This window comes from Dromaius novaehollandiae, chromosome 4 (assembly GCF_036370855.1).
Source record: "Dromaius novaehollandiae isolate bDroNov1 chromosome 4, bDroNov1.hap1, whole genome shotgun sequence".
Classification (NCBI taxonomy): domain Eukaryota; kingdom Metazoa; phylum Chordata; class Aves; order Casuariiformes; family Dromaiidae; genus Dromaius; species Dromaius novaehollandiae.
In genome coordinates, this window is record NC_088101.1 from 40,700,037 (window position 1) to 40,726,006 (window position 25,970).

Consider the following 25,970-nt stretch of genomic DNA (forward strand, 5'->3'; position numbering starts at 1 on the left):
AAGAATAATGAAGGCACTAAGTTAATGACAATCTTCCAGATATAGCTGGCTGTCAAAAGAGCTTCAGCATGTACCTTTATCATAAAAGAAGGCCAGATAGTGTAGACAAAAAAATACTGAAGAGTTTGAGACATGAATAAGTAAAAATGTGTCAGCTGCTTTGTAGTGAATTGTCTGCATGTTTTACCTCTTCCTCCTTCATTGTGTATGCAGCACTACTAATTCCTTTTTAAGGGCTAAGTTGTCTTGAATTACATGGTCTTTACCATGCACAAAGCCACTGACAAATAGCAAGTTGTGTGTCAAAACCCGGTGTCCTTTATTGTGATTGTAGAAACATATATTCAGCTACGGACATGTCAAACTTCATTTTTAGATTTTCTGTAGAAATCTATTATAACTTCCCTGAATTAGTGGAGTTGCTCTGAGTATTCAGCAATGTTATGAAGAACAGAATTTGACCAGTAATAATATTTAGGAATCTGGAGGTGAATTAGGGAAAAATAACTTAAATTAACCTGTTGTAATAATAATCTTTGCAAAAAGTGAAGATAACTGCATTTCAAATAGGCTGCAGAGACATCTTGTTCAAATAGCTGCCCAAATAAAACATCCAGACAAATGGGGTTGAAGCCCTAAAGTACAAATGTTAAGAGCAGTGGGGCCCGTGGCAGGTATCTGGGAAGCATTCACTGTCTGTCGGATCACAACTTTTTGGTAAAATATCCTTTACTAGTAAATTCTGAGGTCTGGTTAATTTGCAAGCTGTTGTCAATCACCGTTTTTCTAAACTATATGAAATAAATAATTCTTTGAAAAGAAAATGCAATGCTCTGTCCAGAAATACAGCACTTTGGATCAACCTTCCTTAAGACAAATATATATTCATCCTTTAACTCTGATTAGTGAGACTAGCTGTCTCCAAATATATTCTATTCTGACTGCTAAAATAAGTCTTTAGTAGCATCAGATAGATCATACACAATTTTCAAATACTCTGTATATTACTACAGAAACCCCCATCTGCATCAGCGTCTAACTATCACTACCTAAGATGGTAGTATGGCTAGAAAGAATAATATGGTAGGGATCCAGTCCTGTCTTCTAATACAGTAAAAGCTTGTCTGAATTTAAAAAAACCTTTGTCTGAATGAAGGCTTCAGTCTCAGCAATAAGAACTACATCCAAACCATAGCTCTCTATGGGATGTTCATAATGGTCCAGAATTGATACTTGCAATTGTTCCATAAGAGACTGTTAGTTATTCATTGTCCTTTTTGAGCCAATTAAGGATTTCTAAATGAAGATACAAAACCACAAATAAATCAATTAACCTTCAGAGCACTCTGAAATCTCTGGTCTAGATGAAGTGAACAGAAATACACAATAATTTAGGGGAGCACACTAAATCATAGAGCAATGTGGTTGATCACAGTATTTCTGTTACCTCATAAATTGTGCATCTAAATTATAACCTGAGGCACACAGTCAAAGACCAGCTGCTTTCAGTCACATAACAGATGAAGTAAGTAAATGTAATTACGTCTTAATACTGTTTGACATAGCTGATTTAATATTAAAGTGTAAGCAGCACTGGACTTCTGAATATATTTTGCCTCACTTACTCATTTTCAGTATAGTCAATACAACTACGAAACTCAGGGAAAGACAGAAATGTCAATTCAGCTTTAAATAAATTACTCTCCTTCATACGTACAGTTCTTTGCGCTGGCCTGACAAAACAGGAGGTTAGCAGGCACTTACTTGAAAGATTTTCCAAAGATTTTTTGGGACACTTAGAAGCCCTACTTTCTCCTCCATTGTGGGATAGTCTATACTAGAAACTCCTTATTCGTCTTCTCTCACAAATAATAAAATATTTCATATTAGTGACAAGTTATCACAAGGAAATAAGAGAATAAGTCTTTATGATATACAAGCTGTGCTGTGTTGAGAGGTCTTCTCATCTGCTCAACAATATGTTTTTTAGAGATGTTTCTAAAAAGCAGAAACCCAAAATAGATTTCTATGTTAAGTATACTAAGTCAACTGGTAAATACATGTAGTCTATTCAAAACATATTATTCAATAAAAGAGGTATTAAAATTTTTCTCCCTCTAATCTTTTTCATGTCCTCTTCACTTCTCTCTTTCCTTCTTCTCATTTCTTTTTATATTAAAACTTTCTCTATTATTTCCACCCATGTGACCATCCTTGAGAATAGGAGAGTCTCCCTTCAGGTAAATAGGCAACTAATTGGTTTATATTCAAAGCATCATTAAGATGTTTCTCTCTTTCTTCATCACTCTACATCCTTTTAATCAGCTTTATCAGGAGTCAGAAACAAGTGCTGTGTTGGTAGTGATAACATCTTTTTGTCTGATGCTTTCCAGCATCTTCTCTATTACTGAGCAAGAAGAAATCACTTTCACCTGTTCTGAGGTAAAGACAAAAATCTTTCAATATTCTAAGACCTTTTGGTGGTCACAGAATTTGCAATACATGGAAAACTACTTGTAAAGAAAGATTTTCAATATAAAAATGAACATGAGAAGTGACTAAAGGCAAGAACATCCTTCTTAAGAATGGATGAATTATTATTAATACACTAAATGCTAGAATTATAGTGAGCTTGTAAGTAGCAAGGCTGTAGTAACCTCGAGTGATTCAACCACCAGGGACAATTTTCTACATATCAACAGACATTTTTTAGAAAGCACCTATACTTTTTATAGAAGCCAATGAAGCCACAAAACCCCCAGCAGTTCAGCAAAACCAAACTCTTAAGCTTTGGGATACCTTCATAATTTTCTGCCTCTCAGGGCAGGTTTAGTAGGGAAGGTACCTGGCACTCAAGTTGGATATTTAGTGGTCCTATCTGTCAGACAGAGTAAAAATTAGATTCAAGTCGAACTGCCTTAGCAGAATTGGTGCATGATTCAACTACAATGTATCTTCTCAAAATTTAGGGTGAAGCCACAACTGCAATTTGTGATAATGCATTTTTAAGCAGAAGAATGGAAAATACATAAAATCCTTATAAATATTTAAATGTGCATGCAATACACTTTCCAATTATATTGCCAGGACATTATAATAACAAACTGTGTCGTGACATGCTTAAAATCCATTCGAAAGGTCTTCAAGATCAAGGAAGAATCTTTTCCCCTAATAACAAAGCACATTTATTCCAGTGTGACAAACCACAGTCATAACTCAACAAAGATATAGATGGATTCAGAATTCATTGCTGATCCAGTTCCTATGCCAATAATGGATGCTTTTCCAAGAACCAACCTTATTTTGGCCTTTCTTTCGGTCTTCTGCTGATTGTGTTTTACGATTAGTTATACTGCTCAACAAAGTAGTATTCCAGCGACATTAACTTTTGGCATTTCCTGAGGTAATCTGAGCAACTGTAGCTCAAAGGAAAAAGGGTTTTAACCTTTTTTTTGCCAGAGGTTAAACTTATAAACATGGATTTTAAACATTGTCACTGTCAGATTAAATGAAACCATCGAACAGATTATATTTTACTAACTTGATCATTTCACTATTGGGTATTTTCCTATTGAAAAGGCCAAAAATATCTCTTTCCCATTTTGGATGCTTACGTGAAGAGTGCGAAAATTTCTATGGAAAAGCATCGTGTTGAAATTCTTACTCTTAAAGCAATAAAAAATGATTTCAGAACATCCCTGAGCAAGGGGTGGAACAAAAACTGATTCACTCCAGGAATTCTGAAGACTTTGAAGTCAGTCTTGTAGAATCAGAGTTACTTCTCTGCTGACCTAGGCAAAACACAGATTACAGCACAGTCCATGCCAATTCAGCTAGAGTAAGCAGAGGGAAAGAAAATGGAGGAAGGATTTTGCTGCCTCTCTTCACTCTTTTTGTTATGTCCTTGAGAGGGAAGGGAATAGACAAATGTATCTTGCCAACTCAATCCTCTCAGGACCAGGGAAGCACCTATAAGGAGGCACTAAGAAAAGTGGCAGATTCCAAGTAAAAAGTGTTTGTCTTCCTGATGGTTCCTTCTAGCCTTGAACCTTTAACATATGGAAAACTTTATAATCTAGTTTGAGTTTTAGTTATATACATTCTCTTTCAGCATTTTTAAGACTGGATATTAGCTTTGAGTCAAGTGATATGGGTAATAATCTACACATACATTTGACACAGTTCTATCATATGCTGGGGGATGTGCCACATTAGGTTATATGATGGCTTCATATGACAGGAAAGAAGCTGTAGAAATAGGCAGCATCTGGGACCCTACTTTCTATCTGGTTGGGTAAAATTCCCGGACTGTGGCTAAAACAGACTGTCCTGACCACTTGGGTCAAATGTAGCTACCAGTGTACCACAGAGCAGGCTGACTAGGCTGACTTGGATCTGCTGCACTATGGTGTGGGAGGTCCTCTAGCACTACACTGCAAAGACAGAAGTACAGGCTTAACTGAAAGAAGCACAAGGCAGGAACTATCTGTGTAAGTCACACATTCAGTGTGCAAAATTCAACAGGCATGGCCCTATTAAGTAAAGACTGAACATCAGTCACAATTTTCCTTTCTTCTCTCTTCTGCAATTAGGAAAAATCAGCAGCTTATTATTGGTATTACTATAGTCATTTGCAGGCTGGAATTTGTGGCTTCAGAGAACTTAAAAGAAGATGAGGTTGTCATTGTACAGAACATATTCCTCCATTATGAAAAATAATTTCTAGAAAGGCTACTGATGGAAAGGGAATGATGCAGTGGTTAGATAGCTCCTCTGCAGGAAACATTTCACTGAGACCAAAGTTCTCAGCAGGGGACCAGGCAGAAAGAACTGTGGGTTGACTTTGGGAAGTCATTGTGTGAGAAATGTCACCTTTCTTACAGCTTAGCTCCCCCTCTATATGGGAAGTCTTACCTGCTGCCTTCAATAACTTTTACTACCTTTTTAATGTATTGTTCATATTACTGCACTGCCTTGAAAATTTTATCCCTGTTAACCCCTCAGTCTGCAGGAGAGTGTGCTGAAATCAACTCTGGCTCACAGATAAACAATAATATTAGTAAATTCCAGATGAAGTGTTATCATCTAGCATCATTTACACCTTTGCAATTCCATTTTCTTGAATAGATCTGCATAGATGTAATTGACTGCAGATTCCAATCTGCATAAATAAAAGCCATATGACTCAGAGAATGCATATCATGATTTACATACACATCCTAGAGAGAATTTGCAATGCAGATATGTAAAAATTCAGCAGTTCTATATGTAAACCTCTGAATCTGAATTAGTACAAAACATGAATAAGTACTAATCACTTTTTAGTATGTAAGTACATGCTAGCAACTGCCAGTTCAGGCTCTAGTTAGAGAAAAACTTTGTTCCATGGCAGGTTAGTTCAGCACAGCCACATTAGGATTTGAAGATATTTTATTGCAGAACGAACTATGTTTACTGGCCAGTGTAAACTGTTACAACTGTTTCAGGGATTCAACATACTGTGAGGGCTAGTACTAAAATGGGGCAAAATCATGACTGTCCGTTCTTTGACCTGTTCCATTCTTCCTCACTCACTATATGGGTTTCCAAGAAGTTCTTGTTTTCGACATTGTGCACATCAGTAACAGGTGTAAAATGAAGCTAATGTTTGCCCAGAATGTGCAAATGCATAAATGAAAGACAGACCTCTGTACTACCTGCCATTCTGTGGCAATGACATAAAATTTCTCATGGATTCGATTTTGCTGTTCTTATTTCTGTTGAGCTGCACTCTACTCCACAGGTGGTCACTTCTCCTTCAGCGGGCTTGCTGCTAAGTGCTATTTCTTAAGAGTTAAAGGCAGGAGACCAGGGCCCTACACAGTGATTCTTTAAAAAATATTTTCTGATCTTTTCCATGATGTTGTGTTCAGTCTTAACATTGTAACAGCACAGATCACCAAAGTAGGTTCACTCACCAAGAGCACATTCTGTATGGCAGAAATAGTACCAATTATGCCAATAGGATTTCCATATAGGCCTCTAGCTAACCACTTCAAAAATGCATCTGTTTTTCTACAGAATCTTCAAACCATCGAAGCAAATATCCAGCACTATGTTTATACCCATTAATAGGTACATGCAACATTTCTCACTAGTCAAGCACTGCAAAAGCAAAGATATAAATCAGGACACCCAAATTTCAATAACAAAGTCTGGATTACACAGAAACGTGTATTTAATTTAATAGCTTCTAAATTTTTCTTGTTGTTCATGGAATAAAAAAGGAACTTTAGAACACAGCAAGAGGAACAAACTCAACAACTGTCTAGCAGAGTTCTGTAAGACCGTGAAATTGAACGCCCTAACGACTTTAAATGATGGCAGTATTTCTTCAGCAAATATCCCAGGACAGGTCAGCTGACATGACCCGGCACAGCTCAGACACTAGGCAGATGGCAAAAGGTATGCACAGTTCATCACCCCAATTCACCTTCAAAGCTGGCAGCTGAACCTGCTGTTTAATACTGTGTATGTTAGTGCTCACCCGCTGATGCATCCTGACCAACCTAGCACACTAACTTATCAGCACAGAGACATGCGGTTTTGTGTACGACAAAGTGTATTACAAAAACGTGCAGGATGAGCAACTGTTTTTGGTTTCAGTGAATAAGGGGATTATTTCAAGTTTGAAAGGATTAATTATTTTAATGCTTCCATAGTAAATACCTGATTCATCTCAAATCAACCTCCTATGGCTCCCTGCCATGCTAATCCATTACTGTCTCACTATTTCAACCTACCATAACTCTCACAGGCCTGGGGATTTTGCTTAGTACAATGCTAATGTTAGTGCAACAGGGGCTCCTGTGACTCATCATAGGGCACCTAAACTAAATAGAGAAAAAACAAATATTATTTTGACCTAATTTCCTCTATATTGTACCATTACATGTTTAAAGAATTCTGCCCTAGCAACAAAAGAATTGCTAATTTGTCGGTAAAGCAGTGTGTAACTAAAGAGACATAATTTGCTATTGCATGGAGATTTCCTTTGGTTCTTTCTTGTTTTGTTTCCTTTAATCTAATACAATAGTAACTCAGAGTGTCTGTTCTCTTTGTATGGAAAAAGAAATCAGGCAACACTTCCACATGAGAACTGAGTTAAAAAAAAAACAAACAAAGCATACAACAGTGAGGTGGGCAGAATTCTGGATGATGAACTGCTGTTTTTTCAAAGACAAATGCAGAGACTTGCGCGACCAACCTGCACAGCTCCAGCATTGCCACATCATCCCACCAGGTCACTTTTAGTTGCTGAATAAGTTTCCCAAAAACATCTTTTTAATGAAGGACCTCTTCACTAAGGCTGCCGGCTTGCAGATCCAAAAATAGCTCAGTGCATAACCCAATAAAAAAAACCCTAGTGCCATGGTAATTAGAGATTATATTTGTTTGATGGTACTGTACGAAAACATGCATGTTTCCAGCACAGATAGAGACTGAAGTATAATATAAGCCCTGTAAGATGTATTTGCTGTTTTTATATTAAGGGCATTACAAAGCATTATAGATGCTCATCTTCATCCTCATAAATGATCTGCCGCTTACATACACTGCCTATGTTAACTACACTACTACGCTACTTGCATACACTGCCATATGTAGACTATGTTAAGTCTAGCAGAGTGAAGGCATTTTACTAAGGCTATTTGTTCTTTGTGTGACCTGCTGTTTTCAAAGCTTCATCTTTTGTCTAAGTTAACTGAGAACATGAAGAGTAGCCCTCACTTTTCCATAGAAACCAACCACTAGGCTCTAAAACTTTTATATTCCTGAAAAATAAACACAAAGCAGGCTGAAGATAGGGGAAATGAGGTGCAAATCCAAACCATCTATAGCTGCTGATCAGAAAGGCAACACTACCAGAACCTCATTCAGCTGAAATGGGAGAGGAAACAAGAACAAAATTTGTTAAATGCTAGCAATAATTGATCATTTCTTATTTCATATTCTGTACTTAAAAGACATATATAGTCTCTATGGAAAAAAAGAAACCCATTGATTGATTGAATTTTACTGCAGAAGTCTTGCATTTTTTTCCTCTCCTCTGAAAGGAGAGGCTTTGGTGTAATCTTTCCCTCTTCTCCATTTTTCTTGTTCGCAGCCCATATCATCTGCCTCTTGTAGACAAAGAGCTGTGGCACTGGAATGCCATGGGAGTTTGCTTTCTGTCTAATTTGGTGAATTCTTTTGTTTCTGAGATCTGACATGGACTGAATTACAAGAGGGGGTAGGCTAGAGTATTTTTGAAAATACTTTGCATTGTATTTTGCACAATAAATCTTGAGTACAGATGTCACTCCACTATTGCATTGTTCAATTTTTGGCACGTAGCTCGTAGTAATTTTTCTCTTCATAAATGGTTGATTCTATTGAATTTTATTCCACATGAAAGTAAAAAAAAAAAAAGAAAAAGAAAAAGAAGAAGAAAAAAAGCCAAACACATTGAGAGTTGGCACTATGTATGTTTTCTTCTGTTCTGCTACAGAGCTGTCTTTCAGGGCCAAAATCTGCATGCTCACTAGAGCAAATTTTGTATGCTTTGAGGAGAATATATTGTGTCCAGTGTTCTCTTTGTTGGATTTCTCAATAGGTGAGACCTCAGTGGTGGTAAATATCCACTAATTATTCAGCTGAGCCACTACCTATTCCTCTGTGACTTAACTTGAATAAAAGCCTTAAAAGGCAAAAACTAAGTGGGTTAATCCAATGTCTCACATATATTCCTCTGATTTGCAGCATTCTGAATAGGCTATCAATTTCATATGCAAGGTCAGAAAAACAGTCATTGAAGTAAAGAAATGTGGCCTCAAAATGTGCCAAAATAAAACACTGATTTTAAATATTATTTATGTGAACCTCTTCATATGTTTTCCAAATGTATTACCTACTGTAAGAAAATGCAAAAGTTGTTTAAAAATAAACTATTTTTACTATAATACTGTATGGAAACACCATTAATCATCATAAAAATGGCTTTTCTTTCTTCAGAAAGGATGCATCCCCATTTTACTTTGATGCAGATTAAAATTTGCTATATATTAAACATCGTATAACATGTAGAGTTAAGCAAAACTTGAAATTTTTGTCCCAAAGGAGATGTCAATATTTCAACTTTCGGTTTCAACACATATTGTGATAAAAATCACACTAAAATTTTTCATGAAATGAAAATCTCCCAAGATATGATTGGTAAACAATGTTTCAGCTTTCTTCAATAAAACAAAATTTGTCAACATTCTTAATTAGAATGAATCTATTCTGGAGCGCTGCACCAAATCAATAATGTTATTTTTAAGTCAGTTTGACACTAAATTGCATTTACATATGGTACAGAGGACGGTACCAGAAGTAGCAAAGCACTAAGTGGAGCATTGCCAAAACCAGGCAGATATATATACCAGTGGAAGGACTGTTCTGCACCAGTTCTATTCTTAACCCTTCCTTTTGCATCCATTACCAGCCACTGTTAGACAGACAGGATACCGGACTTATATCTGCCTTTGGGCTGACTTAATTAGAAATTCTTATGTTGTTAAATTTGCATCCCCTTCTGGTGTCATGTTCCTTTATTCTTCTCTGAGGGCCTAAGCTTCTAGACTGATCCACATCTCTTCTAGGATGTTTCAGTCATGAAATGCACTATGTTATCTAGTTAAAAAGAAATCACAATGCATTTTGAGAGAGAGAGTCTGACCATGTAGCCATATTCACAAAAGAGGCCATGGACCCCAAAAGACTTCACTGCAGCTTAGGCAATCACAGTGTGCCTGAGACTGACCAGAAAGCAATTATTATATTTTGATCTTTTTGAGAAGAAATTAATTAATTTTAGCAAGTCAAAATTTCCCCAAAGAATGCTAATTTTGAGGAAGCTGTATTCTACTCTAAAAAAAAAAATCTTTAATGCAAAACTACTGACAAGCTCTACTAATTCTGTTGATTTGAAACAGGTTCCTTGAACCAAGACTATAAATGAGATAATAACCATCTTTTATCCAGCTCTGAAGAAGTATATCACTAAGGTCAATGGAAAAAAAAATGTATGCCCTTGAATGAAATAAAATATTAATGCTTGTAGCACAATGAAAGTTTATAAATTAAACTGTTAATCCCAAATTCTTAAAGTTAATTCATTGCACAGGTTTTCTGCCACATTTCTGATTGTATCCTGTGACTTGCACTATTAATTACCTGCTTACCCACAGTTATAAATAAACTGTCTTTCAGACAATTTGTTAGCTAATAATGGGAAAATAAACATAGCTCAGACAGTTTCTTAGCCAGAAGAGCTCTGCAACTTGCCCTGTTCTAGTCAATCCACCAGTGCTGCTCATAGATCACCCAGGGATCAAATAGCTACAAAAGGAAACATAGTAAGGCCAAAATATTGTTTACACCAATGCTAGAAATAAATGACAATAGAAGAGTCACAAACTAGCAGAGGAACTGGTTGACAGTTTCCCTATCCATGTACTTTTCTAGTTACAAACTTTATAAAGTGGTTTACTGTGTGGACAGACTACCCTTAATCAAATGAGAAATGGCTTATTTCAATTATTTCTCTAAGGAAAATGCAATAAAAGTTATTTACAAGGATGTAAGAGAATACCACAAACAATACAGTACCTAAAAGCCAAAACAGCAAATAAATATCACCATTTAAGAGCTTTTTAAAATTCAAACAACCTTTTTAATGGAATATCTATCTGCCCCATGAACGCTTCTTCCTACCCACTCCCATTAAATTTATCAGTACATGATATCCACATGCCATAGTGCCTGAAACAAAAGCTGGAGCCTCTTCAGGGAGCTTGGATGTGGCTCAGCCTCATAATCTCTACATTTCCAAAGCACCATTAACATATGCTATACGGTCAGTTCTTGGACCATCTTGTATGATCTCCAGGCCATGTATACCCTGTGCTGTGACAACAGTTCACTATGCAAAACTAACAGTTTTCTTCATACAGACACTTACTTGCTTTAACAGAGCAAGAGCTAGAAGCAAGCTATAGTAGTGAGGAATTTGGGCTATAGTTTTTATTTAATTCAGTTATTCATTTCTCTTTTAAAAATAAATATAAAAAGAGAAGTTAGAGAAAAAGTTAATCTTTAACATGCCAAAAACAACCCTGAAGAAAACTACAATGAGATCAATTTTCAAATACACAATCTACACTCAATAAAATAGAAATTATATATGGCATGGAGAGCAGCTTCACCTTGCATATGATTTTAATGGATCATAGTTTTACCCTGATGTGACAAACCACTAACTAGTAATTAATTTACATCTCATAATACTGGAAATATTTCTCTGTCCATTTATACATATAATCCTAAGGGCTATGATGAATAAAGTAAGTCAAAAAGACCAATGTACTGATACACATTCCTCATTTCTAAATACCTTGTCAATGAGAAAAATTACACATTTAACAAATAAAACCTATTAGGAAGGCAAATTCACAGAACACTCCAACCCCATCACTATGCCTCCTTTTAAGTCCTTTAATAGCGACAACAGCAAATGAAATAGGATTTGCCACACTACAAACTGGAAAAACTGCACAACACATCAGTCACAGATTGCACCTCCACAAGAAAGATCAGAACACCAAAGAGCAAAATATGATCTTGTTTGGCTTATGGGTTTGGGGGTCTATCTCCTGAAGAATTTTTATTTCTAGTCATATTTGTCCATCTCCTCCTGTTCACAAAATGCAGTCCACCTGACAACTGGATAAAGTCCCTCATATAACCTTCAGAGAGGCAAATCTAAATCAGGACATATGTCAGAGAGCATGGAGACAGCTTTAGCATGAAGAAAACTGGAAAAGGTCATCACCCTTAACAAGAAGTAACACATAGGAACTCAAATCTCTGTGCATCACAGTGAACCACTTTTTACCTTCTTCCTCTGAATACTGAACAGCTTTCACAGCTATTTAACCCAGGAAGACTGCAGAACTTCTGTGTAGTAAATTGGCAATTTTAATGCTTGTTTTATTTAGATATTGCCGAATGATCTAATTATCATTTTGCTTGCCAGTAATTAGGCATAAGCATTGTTTCAGGCAGACACTGAAGAATATAAAAGTAAAAAGAGTATTCTTCACAAAAAAAATGCACCATTAATATTAATAAATTAAAATAAAACACAGCCTAACCTCATGAATTACCCATGAGATCTGATTAAGTGCAATCAGATTCCAAACACTATAATGTTGGGAACAGTATCTTCAATCTAAATGCTTTTCTCATCAAGAAATGCAAGCAATAATGACCTCAAGCTACTTCATCCAGAATTTGGTCTGCCTTTGATAAAATACCATGATAGTTCCACAAGATAATGATAACTTTTATTGTCTTCATGATTAAGGACGGCATTTGTCCTATACAAGCGCCAAAACCAGGAAAAAAAGGCCCCAAAGTCACAATCTGAGGAAGAACTCTTTTAAAAGAAAGGGCTGTTGCAAAGCCAATTGTTTTGGCATAATCCACAGGGGTTCTCTCTGATGAGCCTACTGGTGCAGCTTTCAAATGATCAGTTAAACGTTTGTGGAGATCCAGTTCCCTAATTATTGATTGCCCTATATATTTTTGGCATCAGATATGCCCTAGAGAATCTGAGTTGACAGGCAGTTGAAGTCCACAGTTAAAGGAAATTATGAAACAGCCAAGACAAGCAGGCCAACTTCCTAAGAAAATTAGTTTCCTCTGTTCATCAGAATATTTTTGGGACTGTGTAAGAGGGTGGAAATAGGCACCATTTTGAGAGAATAGAGCCTTACAATGATTCATATGCCAAACAGCTAGTATAAGCACATGCATACAACAGCCCAAAATATTCTTAAAACATATGAAATAATCGCCTGTGCCAAAGCTAATTTATCTGAAATAACAGATGATCAGGAAGCAATACTGTTGACTGGGACATATTCATAGTAGTGTGCAAGGGCTGGCTTTCAAGTAAAATGTTAGCTGCGGTTTAACTAAGCACTCTCTGAAAGCTACCATGCCCATTTGTGGATACACTGCTCATGTTTAATCCATCTGACACTGATAATTATTTATTAGATACTTAGATTTACTAGATAGAATGACTGATAACTATTTAAGATCAGAAAAAAACTATACTGGACTGCTTTGTGGCCATGGGAAAAGTGATAACTGCGAGATTCATCTGCCTTAGAAAGAAATCTTCTTGATTGGCTTTTACCAAAATTGTTTTCCTACTTCCATCGTCACCCTTCACTGAACCTGTTTCCAGAAACCAAAAGTGGGAAGGATCATATCAGGAAGCAAGGGCAGAAAAGACACTTAAGAAGCTAATCACTAAGTCAAACTGGGAGGCAGTTGGATGTTATGAAACTTTGAGCAGAATGGGAGAATTAGGCTTAGCACAATATGGGGAAGGAAGATTAGAAGGAGAGAAATGCATGTGTGTTAACTCTAAATCCTCCACCTTTCTCTAGAATTATTTTTTCAGCAGAATCTAATTTTCAATGGTATGACATGACTCCAAATAAAGAAACCACCTTCAAGGAAAAAACACATGCTGTCATTATAGCCTCTCTGAATCATACACTCTTACAGTACCTGTAAAAGTATCCACTGTGAAAAGAGAAGAAAATTCCCCTGGGACCAGTTCATATGTGACAATTCCATATATTCCAGCGTCTCTATCTGTTGCAACAACATTGATGATCTCTGTTCCTGGCTGTGTGTGACTGCTGATGCTTGTCATGTAGACGGTTTGCTCAAAAATAGGTTGATTATCATTAATATCTTCTATCTCAATACGAACAAAAGCTTGGGCACTCAGTCCACCCTGTTGGATAAAACAGAAAAAAATAAAAACATTGTCAATTTTTAAAATGTACACAGTAGAATGACACAGATCTAGCTTGAGCCCATCATTAGAATAAAGAATACACTGCAACGGTACTGAGCAATGGAAATATTTATTAATAATAAGTTATGGTATCTACAAAATCCCAAAATACTGAGTTCAGGCAAACACATCCTCAGAACAACCCCTGTGCGCTCCCTAACAGGATACACAAAGTTCAATTTGTTATGACTCTGAGCTTTGAACACAAAATTCTTGTTAATACTGATGAATATTATCCCTGTCAATTCCTTGTTAGTCTATCTTCACATGATATATTGTCATCACCTACACAATACTTTATTTATTACCTGATCAAAAAGGGAATGTTCACCAACTGAATCAGGGACCATGCTGTTTTATTATTTCCTTGTGAGAGCAGTGATTATGGAAAACGCTCCAGTAAGGCAGAAATAATTCTTTTCATCTACGAAAGATTTCAGATTTAAAAGCATCACCATGATAATAGTGCATATGAGACCATTTCAAATATTGATTAGAAAGGCTAAGAGCAGATCAATGCAGCATGGCCAAAAGCCTCGTAGTTAGGCTGCTACCTGGAAGACTGATCATCAATTTACTACCCTGACAGGTTTAAACAGCTCTGCTCATGCAGCATATATGTACATGTGCCTACATATCCACACCTTCACTTAGGCTGGGTAGAGGCAGAATGCTACCATATTCAACAGAAATACCTAGCTAAACAGATTTGTTGAAGTAAAATCTATAAATGATTTTATTTTATTATTTTAAATGGTTTTATTTACGAGCTTATTTGTAACTTTGAGGAGAAAGAGGGCTCACCATGCTTTCCAGAGAGCTTGGTTCAACTTCTTGGCTCTTGTTTGTTTCCCCTTCATAAACAGCTGGGAAAAGGGCCAGGCCTTGTGTACAGCTTCAGTAACTTACCTCTTCACAGCCTCAAGCCTCGGCTGCTTTGCTGTTCTCCACTTGGTTAAGCTTCTGCTCCTGGTGCTCACCAAGACTCCCTCCCCACTCTAACACTGCGTGGGCAGGCATGGAATCCCATTTAACCTCGCTTTGCACAGAAACCAGAAAAGCAAGAAGCAACTGCAAGCTGGCTTAGCAAATTATGTGACAGCAAAATCATTATTTGCCATGGCAAAACACTGAATTTTGTGACAATTTGGAAAAAAGATAATGCCGCAGCTGCTGAAGCGTAGACACTACAGGGCCTCAAGTAAAATAAACAGCAATTTACTTCAGAGAGCCACTGTCTCACACTCCTGTTGACTCTCTCCATCAGTTTGGAGTGGCTCGTATTTCCAAGATTATCTGTGCAAGCTTAACAACTAAAGACATTCTTTAAAAGAAAACAGCTCCTTTTCTGGAACAGCTAATGGTGAATTCTACGTCACTGAAGTGTAGAATGGAGGCATAAAAGAATATACGCACATATATATCACACACACTGTAAACAGTACATTAAGACATACATGGAAGAGAAACTTATGACTTTCAAAATCATGCCAAAAACACCATGCTTATATGAATTAGTTAATTAGAGAAAATGCTGACACAAATCGGATGTTGGTAAGCCTAAGTGACAAGCTATGCTATTCCATACTTTATCTTTCAGCCACCATATCATATCACATCATATCTATGATTTAAAAAAGTAACGATGCTACATATTTCTGTAATCTAATTGTATATGTCAATTATTTTTAAACCTGGCCTTCATGAAGTCACCTAATGATTCAGACTGGATATTACTTCAAATTTGTCCTACTGTATATGAATATCCTCCCAAAACTACTTTTGATGTTTTGCTTATTACCTCCACAGGCTCACACTTGTCAAAAGCATTCTCTTCTGGATTGTCACAGAGGTTTTCAATTTTTTCCCCATGTAGTAATATTAGCTCTGTTGGGTGGTTGTGAAATTGCTATGAAAGCTAAAGTAAAGTTTGTGGAAAATGAGGATTGTGTCATGCAGTATGCTTCTATGTTTCACATGCAAACTAGGAAACGTGGCCCACTTCCTCCTGGTATGCTTGGGTTTTCTTCCAAAGAAAAAAGGACATGAAGCGGAATGGTGTCATGCTGACATGGAATCAGCCAAATGGGCACCTCCGGATCGGGACTGTAAGGTGCACCATGCCAGCACCAGCCTCAAAATGCTGAAATAGCCATTAAATGCTTTGCTGATTAGAGGATGTGCAGATCTGATGGGCTCACTGCCAACATCCCAATCCCATTTCTACGCCTGGGTTTCCTCAGGAAGGAAATCTGTGCACAGGGACAGAAAGGGGGATCCTATATGCTTTGTTCAAGCCCACTAGCAGAAGATGTTCTTCACCACAGTGGATCCACAGCTTTCAGGTACTTTAGAACAGGAATCAGAAATAGTATTTTTAAGGGAAGTGGGCCAAGCAAGAAGTGAGGTCAATAACAAAAAAAGCATCAAAAAAGACAAAAAGGTTCATAAAGAACTAAACTAAACTGCAAAACTCATGCGAATTTGTGTTAAACTGCTTCTTCCAAGTTTCATTATTGCTAAACAGACATGAAAAACACCCTGCTCTCCAGCCAATTTATATTTATCCTATGGAGTTGGGTAAAAACTAACATCTTTGGGAATGGATTCATTCTGAGCAAATTGGAGACTTACTATTTAATCTTTCAGAAGACAGACCAAATTTTATGATGGAGACAGATCCTTCTTTTCCTGAAGGAGCATCAGATCCCTATTACACAGAAGTCAAGAGGGATGTTAACTTGGTTATGGTCCAGTACAGTGGATATCATGTAAGCTTTTTGTTTTCTTTTAAACTCACTTTGGCTACAATAATTTTCAAGTCAGATCCCAAGCGAGAGGGAACTGACTGCCTCTCTTTCTAACCACATGGATATACTTCATCTGTTCAGAAGCAAGCATGACCCAGTAGATCTTCCAAAATATGAAGACTGAATTAAACAAGTCTGCTGTTGAAAGAAAATCACATTTGTCAAAACAAGTTACAAGCAACAATAAACCACAGTTGCTCGCTTTGAAATCATGTCTCTCAAATGTTCAAATATTTTTAATTACTATTGTGCTCTTTGATGCAACAAGAAGTCAAAATTACAATTTTTTTTTTGTCAGAATTCTAAGATTTTGTGACCTGTGGAACAAAAAGTGGATATAAGAAACTACTACCAAGTCAAGATAACCACAAGTAGTGATTTTCTTTTCTTTGGCAGGACTCAATTTGTGTGAAAATATAAAGTTATCAGTATACCTCTTTATCATGTTTCCAAAAAAAAATTATCCTGCCTTTGGCAGGAGAGACTCTTTAGCTTAATAAGTAGTAATGGTGCTATTTTGAATAGCTGTATTTCTTCTTGTTGACACATTATAAAATGCTTAAGAATCTGTCAAGGTTCCCACAGAGGCCTCCAACCTTTTCATCAGTGAATTGTGCTGTCAAATTTTTGTTCCTAGCTTAACTGTGATATACACGATGTCTGATACAAAGACATATTTTCTTTTCTTTGTAAAACCTAGAAGATACTATGCCAACTTCAAGTCACAATGCTGTCATGATGGAAAGGGATGGACACCACCAGTTATTTCAAAAGCCTTAATTTCTTTAGAAGCTTTACCATGAGAGCTGAGTGCTTATGTCTGTGTTTTAATTGCTTCATTGTAAAAGACAAAGAAAATTGGACAAGCCATGTGGTGTGGTTTACCAAAAAACAAAAAGATCTCAAGAACAAATTTTTTTTCTATACACAAAGACAGTAGGCAAGACACTAAGACTTCAGTATTATTAGATTTTCATTGGAATCTAACTAAACACCAACTTAGATAACTGGCAGAGCCTTTTTGGCTTCTCTCAGTCTTTCTCAGGCAGAAATTATTTTCATGAGTTTGTCCTACAGCAAAAGGATGCCCTTTCCCTTTGGGAAAATATGGTCTAAAATCAACAGAGCTTAATATGGGCAAAGGCTAACAGACAGGCAGGGCAAAAAGAAAAGCACCACTACAGCATGCATGGGTGCGTCAAAATGTGACTTTAGCAGCTTCCCTGGGCCAACAAGTTAGGATGGGAAACACATGTCCTGAAGTGTCTTCATCCCAGACAACCTCTAAAAGCTGTCATTGCTGTCCAGAATAAAAAGAAAACCCTTAGAAACAAAAAGCTTCATCTTTTTCTTCCTCTTTACAAAGGCCTCAGGAAAAGAACAAGTCTACAGTGGTCATCTCCTATTTAAAAAAAAAAAAAAAAAAGCAATTGCAAGGCATATCCAGATGCATGTGGTACTTTAGAAATTACCTGAGGCACTACATACTATGGTGAAACTGGAACCTAATGGAACCAGGCCTACACTGACAAAGACTGATGAAAAACAGACAAAATCAGGAGAAGCCATTCCAGCACAGACTTTCAAAGGAGCTCACCAAAAAGCCTCCTATCACTATTCAATGACAACCTTCAAATCATAATTTTTAAGGGCAGTCCAATCAAAGTGCTTAGGAACCGCACTCAGGAACAAACAAAAACAAGGCAGTCCACTCTGTAAAGCAAAAAGGCTGGGAAAAAAAAAAACAACCAACAAACCCCCAAATATCTAAACTCTCATTACAGCATACCAGCTCCTCCTAGACTCTGCTGCAGCCCAGTATGTGTTTCCAACGCGGGACCTATATATCTATTACGACGAGGCTCTGTAGGGATGTAGATCTAAAGATGACCTAGGCAGGTCTCAGATGGCCTTGTCAGTATTAAACGTGATGAAAAAGTCAGTGTGCCACTTACTGCTAAGTGCTTGGCCAACTGTTGTCAGAACTGAGACAACCCCAAGCAGCAGGGAGACAGAGGCTTTTGCAATTCACCATCTCTAGTTGCCCTTACTGCAGCTCCAGCAGGGGCAGCTGCTGCATTTCTACAGAATCTCAGGGCAAGACTGGAGAGGCTGCTATGGTGCAGCTATCCCCGAAAGCAGCATTTGGACATCTGGGGATAGCGAGTATACTGTTTTCATAACATAATTCCGATGAGCGCTCACAATCGGTGAGCAGTCTGTGTGGTGCGTAAGACAACACTTTGCACATTGTGTATTATCCTGCCCTCCTCCTCAGGAGGGCATAATAATCCTGGTTTGGAAGTGTGTGTATTTGAGAGCAGAAGTGAGAAAAGAGGAGAGAATGAATGAAGGAGAAGGGGGGGAGGGGGGGGGACCCATGGTAAGCAGCTCAAATTGTGCTTCAGATGGATTACTTTATGTCCTAATAAAGATCTTTCTGTTTCACTTTACTTCTATGTATGTTTGTGGCCAAGTGGCTGCAGCTGTTCTGAAAAATTGCATGTTTGTTTGCTCTGCCCTTTGGTGGGTGGAAGTAAAGGGGCTGGAGGGGGGCTCTGACAGAGCTGATCGTTAGACAGGGTCACGGCTGCTGGTTTGGCAATGTCAGAGCAGGCTCCCAGCAAGAAGGCCCACACTCCCTGTCTAAACTAAACACGGCATGGGCTGTAGCCACATGGATCCACCTGGGATTAGACAGATTCTAGCTCTTAATGATGCATGTAATCCTTCCTTAGGGAGAATCGGGTGTGGAATTCCTTACAGTGTGGGAGCACAAATAACAAAAGTATTTCCTGCCGGTGCTGTAGAGGTCTTGAAACTTCTTGCCGCACTGATGAAAAAAGATGGTACGCTGGTATGCACAGCATGTTATCTAGAGAGATGTTTGTTCCTGGAATTGGGCCATCCCTGATAGCAACACTCACGAATGCAGATCATCCAGTCTTCCCAAAGCATACTTCGGACAAAACTGTAAGGGCCAGATCCTCAGAGGGTCTAAGTTGGACACTCTCATGAATGCCCCTCATTGGGCACCAACCCCAAGACTGTGCGACTTTGAGATTTTGGCTTTGAAGGCCAATCATAGTCTGTAACCAGATAGCAGAGATGCCACTAGAGAGAATCTAAATTAGCATTATTCCAATTAAACTTCCTTGGATTGCAACAGGTTTTCTTTAATAGCTGCAGGCATTACTGTTTTTTTGGTTGAAGAAAAAAGAGGGGTGATGGACATCATTTTAGAAATGCAAATGAAAAAACAAAAAGATTGAATTATGTACTATGCATAGCAATAAGATTTGATCGAATTGCAACTGTACAGCAGCAAAAATATGCATGCTGTTAAAAAGAAAGTTTTCTGCATATAAATGAATTCATGTCAACACTCTTTAAGGCTGAAGTACATAAAGCAAGCATGAAGTTACATATGAAAGAGTTTGGAGACCACCGAACAAATAGGGAAAATACGGAGTGTCTTAGTTCACTTCAGTCATGTTGTAAAAGCAGAGAAAACAAACAAACAAACAAACAAGCAAAACAAGCAAAACATATTGGACCTAATATGTTCAAAACAAACAAACAAAAAAGTAATTTTGTCCCCTACACCACTTTTGTAAACATGTTCAGACTCTTATTAGAATTCCTGTTCTTCCATATTTTCCTTTTGCAAGACTTGATTTCACAGTATGTTTGATCTAAATCTCGTTCTCAAATATTTGGGAAGGTTTTCCAAGCAAAAAGTCTTCATCTGTTTATTCTTTTTTGAGAGTGAAAAACATTAGAATTTTGACATCATTATAAGAAATCCAATTTTTAGCTCACTAGCAATTCAGACTCCCAAAACGCCTACTGAAACTATCTCTGGGCTGCTGCAAGTGCATAACACAACTGTATCTACTTGTGACTTAAAGGCGCTATTGAACTGGCGGTAGTCCTAAGCAGAGGCAGCATGTGAAGCATAGGAGAGATCCTGTTACTAATGGTACAGTCTGCTCCAGTCCATACACAGAACGCAACATGTGACACAGGCCCAAAAGGAGGGCTACATGCAAATGCTCTCGGATTCAGTGCAAACACGTTTCTAGAATGCTAGTTACATGATTTCTTTTCATATAAAAGCATTTCAAATACCACACCAGATACGCATGAGACATAAGTGACTTTGGTACCAAAATGAGTGCTGCCAACTGAAAAAGCTTATGATTATGATCAGTCTTGTCGCCATTCAAGTCAGTGAGACTTCTCCTGCAAGCTCTCCCAAGAAGTTTAGATCTTATGAACATTAAAAACAAGGCAGTCAAGCTCCAACATCATGTAATGGAGTAGACACAAACAGGTGGAAGAAATTGATAGTTTTTCTAAGATAAACTGAGCACCACCTGGAAAACACTCTTTTCCTCCTCATTTCTAATTAACTTTCTTATTTTCTTTCCTTCTCATCTCTCTCACTCCCCTGTGACAACAGTGACCCCTTCTTCTTCCTCTGTCTATTCTCTACACATTTCTCCCTATTTTGGATCACAGTCTCCACTTTGAACTGCATACCTAACATTTTTAATCAATCAAAAGGAGCAGCAGAATGCCAGGAGATAAAAATGTCATACCATAATTCAGCTGTAAAGGTGGTACATGGCTCAACATCAGTTCAGGTATACTGAAAATTTTGAAAAGTGAATACTGATTTTAGGTGCTTTAGTATTTAGGTGTCAGATGACCTAATTCGCAGAAGCCAGATCAATGTGAGCTACAAAGTGCTGAGTTCCAGTAATAAAAAAATTCAAGCTCTACCTGTCACAGACAAGACAATCACAAATTGAATCCCTCCTCCCTATTATTGAATTTTTGAAAACATAAGGTCCCCAAATGAAGACAAATCACAGACCAATTTAAAAATGAAATAATCTATAGTTTCTGTGCTTTGGCAGTTTTCCTACAATTTTTGATATAAAAGTTATCACTATAGCAATAAATTAACCAAAATACGCAACTACCTTATTCAAATCAACCTATTTTCTTTTACATTTTCAAAACGATCTTCTGGACCAGAGTAAAAGCAAATGTGAGAAACCTGTATGACATACAGTGCTATTATTCAGCTCTCACATAGCCTTTATGAGTAAGACTAATCTTGATATTCAACATATTCGTATGTATTCTTCATGCTTATTCAGCTTCGAAACACGTGAGGCCCTGTGCAAAATCTGCATTGGATATACATGACAGAAAAAAGATGAAGCATAGCAAAATACGTGATTTTCTTCTGTTATACACTGTAATATTGACTCCTTTATTCTTCAGGACTAGGAAATGTGTACTCATGTGTATGTTATAAATTTTTTTCCTGGAAAGGAACTTTGAAAACAGAAATCACTTCCCATAGAAATTCCAAAAAGGCCACAGATATATACATCTGCTAGAAAGACTGCTGATATGGTCCTAACAAAAAGAATTAATATTCTGAAATTATCATACATTCAAATAAGACATAGTTGTATGTTACGAAACAAAAAAAAAAATTATTGATATTTTTTATATTACTGTTTTTCCTCAAAGGAAATCTATGGGGAAAAAAGGCACAGTGCTAAAGGCACTATTAATACAAAAGAATGCGTCTGTAGCTTCTCAGATAATCACTGAATATTTGTAGCTAAATTTAAAAAAAGCCATGAATTAAACCTCTGATTTTTGCAAGTGCATTGCTTAACTATTACACGTGTATCCAAATTCAACAATATACAAATATACCTTTGACTACTACATTCTCAAAATGCAGCAATACCAAGCATCAACTACAGCCATTTAAATTCATCTACTAATTAATATAGGAATTACAGTTCTCCAAGTTTCTTTGGTGTATTCTAATGAAAAGTATAGACATTTTATGCAAAAATTCAGCATTTCTAGCAGATCTGCGCTTTCGAAAATTATAATAGATATACTTAGGACAAAATTTTAAATGGAAGTTTAGTATTTAAAGTATGAAATAAAAACTGTTTAACCTGAAATAATTTAATTTAAACATTTCACAGCTCAATTTATGGTGCAAAATATGATCTGAACAACATGGATCCGTAAGTTTTAAAAAGTATCTTTATGTTAAAATTAACATTTACAATGTTAAACCAGTAACCTTTTTCTTCCACCTCTCCACAGTTGACTACTAAGCTGAGAAAAGTACAGGCTGGTCGTCTTCTGGGCCTCTCACTGCAAGTAGCTTTTGGATACTTTCATAATTGTAACACAGCCAATCTACAAACTATTTTCTTCCAGTCACTTTACTAAAATACTCTGTTATAGGTGACCCTATAAGACAAGTCTCCACACCCAAACATCTTGATGTGTTCCCACCGCAATGAACTTCCGTGCAACACATCTTGAAATGAGAAGACCTGAAGGAATTACTGTATCATATTCTTTATAGCTTTGGACAGTTTTATCCAAACGTACATCTGGCTCTGTCGAGCAGAGCTCTTCTCCACTTTCAGCCTATCTGTGTGTTGGAAGAGATGGCCTCAGCAATACATTCTCTGGGCATCTGCATTAATGTTTCAGTGTGACTGTTAATACTTTTCAGGCCAGTCTCCTGACTGTCCTCACTTACTGTGCTTTTGTTCACGTTACCAACTGGCCTCAAAGCACACAAACTAGATTGAAACTAAATGAAAGATATGCTCCAGGAATGTACGTACTGCAGTTAATGCACTCCAGCTGCATGGGGGCATTCAGTTCACGGAACAAGACCAGAGTCCACACTACTTGCCAATGTAGTGCAAGCTCACAAAACAAAGTTGTGAGCTTAGTGAAGTTCCTCAGAGCCTCTTCATCCTCACTGTTCTGGCAAACTAGAGATCTGAAGTGGACCATCTCAGGCATGCACCTCTGCCACATACAATGACCCACCCTGCTCTGTATCATGGATGTCTGCTTCCAAGCACTAGCTCTTGAAAAGCAGGAAAACTTGCAGACATGCCACTGAACAGAGGCTGTACCTAGCCACAGCAATGGCATCAGTAGGCTAGAAAGGACAACTAAAGTTGTCTAACAACTAAAGAAAATAATTACTGGCACCCATGCTACCCATGCAGTTCTGGCACAAATTACTGGTTTATTAGTGGTGCAACCACCTTTAAACCAGGGAGCAGAAGTAACATGGAGTCCACCAGTTCCAAGAGGAGAAGGAAAACTGCAAAGAGTAACAGTTCCTGGAAATGGTTTTGAACAACTTGTTTAGGAATGGTTGTGGATTTCACAGTGAAGTATATAAATTCAGGTCAAAATGACTCCTGTTGGATTTTGTTCTATTTTATGTTTTGTGAAGTATTACATTCTGCCCTCTGTAGCGGTAATAAATTTAATTCAAAATCATGCAAGTTTCACATACTCCATTCTCATTTAAAAGTTTATACCACATCCAAATTTGAAAATACATTCACAAGTCTGGCAGTAAGGAAGGGTGAAACTTACCCCATCTGTAGCTTTTACTAAGAGATCGTAAGTGGTTGGATCTCCCTCTCTATCAATGTCTTGAGACACACAGATTTGACCAGTATGTGGATCAATCTGGAACGCTTTAGATTTTTCATAGTAATGGAATCCATCATAAAGAAAATATTCGATTTCACCAAACTGGTCTGCATCTGCATCTGTTGCCTTGACCTGTAGGGAAATAATAAAGATAAAAATGAAAACCAGCTAAACTGTTACTCAGTCATTTAAAAATCAGAGATACTTTGTTTTAAAGATAACTGTTGTTGTTATAAAAACAAATGTGCACACACAATACAAACACACTCTACTGCCTAAGCTATCTGCATGCCGTTTGTAAAATAATGACTTAGATGCTGATGGTGCAATTATTGCAGCAAGTGTAAAATGGATTAGATCTTGCCTATAACATGACTTGTTTACCTGACAATAATTATCTCGATCAAATGAACTTCCCACACCGAGAGAAGCCATACCCATTAAGTCACGTTAGTAGGCCATATGTTAAGCTACTTTGCCTTCATGTTAAAATGTGTTATTTTTAGCAGTAGAGGTAGGTCTTACAAAGCTATGTCCCATGTGCATCAGAAAAATGAACCATGACTTTCTTATCTAATGTATTTCTAAAAGATTTCCTACAGTTAGTTTACTATTTCATTTCAAGGAGGGTTTATTGGAACAGTGCTCCCTAAAAGCTAAGGACTGGAGGGGCATTTAATCCACAACCATCTGTCTTAGAAGCAAGAGCTCTGCCAACACAACCAAACTTGACTGTCACATGCATGTACAATACAAACGAAAAGATGTACAGACTGCAATAAATCACTGCGAAAGATTAAATCCCCTTGTCAATATAGTCTTGCATATGGCTATAAATGCTGAACAACCAATAAACATCACATCTTTATTTTCAGCTATATTAAATCTATCTAAAAAACACTGTGGATTCTGCAGTAAATCCAAAACATATGTCATAAATAATTACTTTAAAGAAATACTTCCTTTAGAGGGATGTTCCTCTGGAACCACATGGCACCAAACAGAAGTAAATGTGCCAAGCTGACAAGGGAAATGAGTGGCAGGAAAAAAAACAAACGGATGATGGTTAGGAACTGGAGCAGGACAATGGCCTAAGGCAGCAATGGGTGGGAGGCAATCCACGGCACCAAATGGCTATTTCCAAGCAGAAAAATAGGAGTTCCTCCCCTTCTTTCCAGCTGTACATATTCTTGCGTTACCACCAGATGACATCGGACCAGTATGTGGGATGTAAGAAAGATGTTTTCAGAAGCCTACAAAAGCCTGGAGTAACTTTCAACATGCTGTATCATCTTCTCTCAGCTGTTTTAAAGAACTTACAAAACATTAGACAAACAATAGGGATCAGTGTTCTTTATTTGTTGGGAATGTATTTGGCAATTAGGAAGCATAAATAAAAAAATCATTTAAAGCCATCAGGTGTTTGAAATTTTAAGACAGAACACGTTTGAAAGTTTTTTCCAACACTAAAATCTTGCTTTTGACACACAGGAAGAGAGAGAAATCAACAAACCCTTTAAAATATTTTAATAAATATTTACCACAACAATAGGTTTAGCCCATACAATATACACATGCCCTATGAGAAGAAGCTGAGGGAACGGGGCTTCTTTAGCCTGGAGAAGAGAAGGCTTAGGGGGAATTTAACAGCAGCCCTCCAGTGCCCAAGAGAAGGTCACTGAAATGACAAAGCC

General features: G+C 37.3%; 1 protein-coding gene across 1 annotated transcript in view; it reads right to left on the reverse strand.

Moving 5' to 3' along the window:
* DCHS2 (dachsous cadherin-related 2) overlaps positions 1-24,711 on the reverse strand; it is a 71,949-nt gene extending 47,238 nt beyond the window's left edge. The window contains exons 1-3 of the mRNA XM_064511745.1: positions 24,661-24,711; positions 24,217-24,408; positions 13,648-13,879 (exon numbers count right to left, since the gene is read on the reverse strand). Of these exons, the coding sequence (XP_064367815.1) occupies positions 13,648-13,879; positions 24,217-24,408; positions 24,661-24,711 (475 nt within the window). The remainder of the gene's footprint in view (positions 1-13,647; positions 13,880-24,216; positions 24,409-24,660) is intronic.
* Between the last annotated feature and the right edge of the window lie 1,259 nt (positions 24,712-25,970).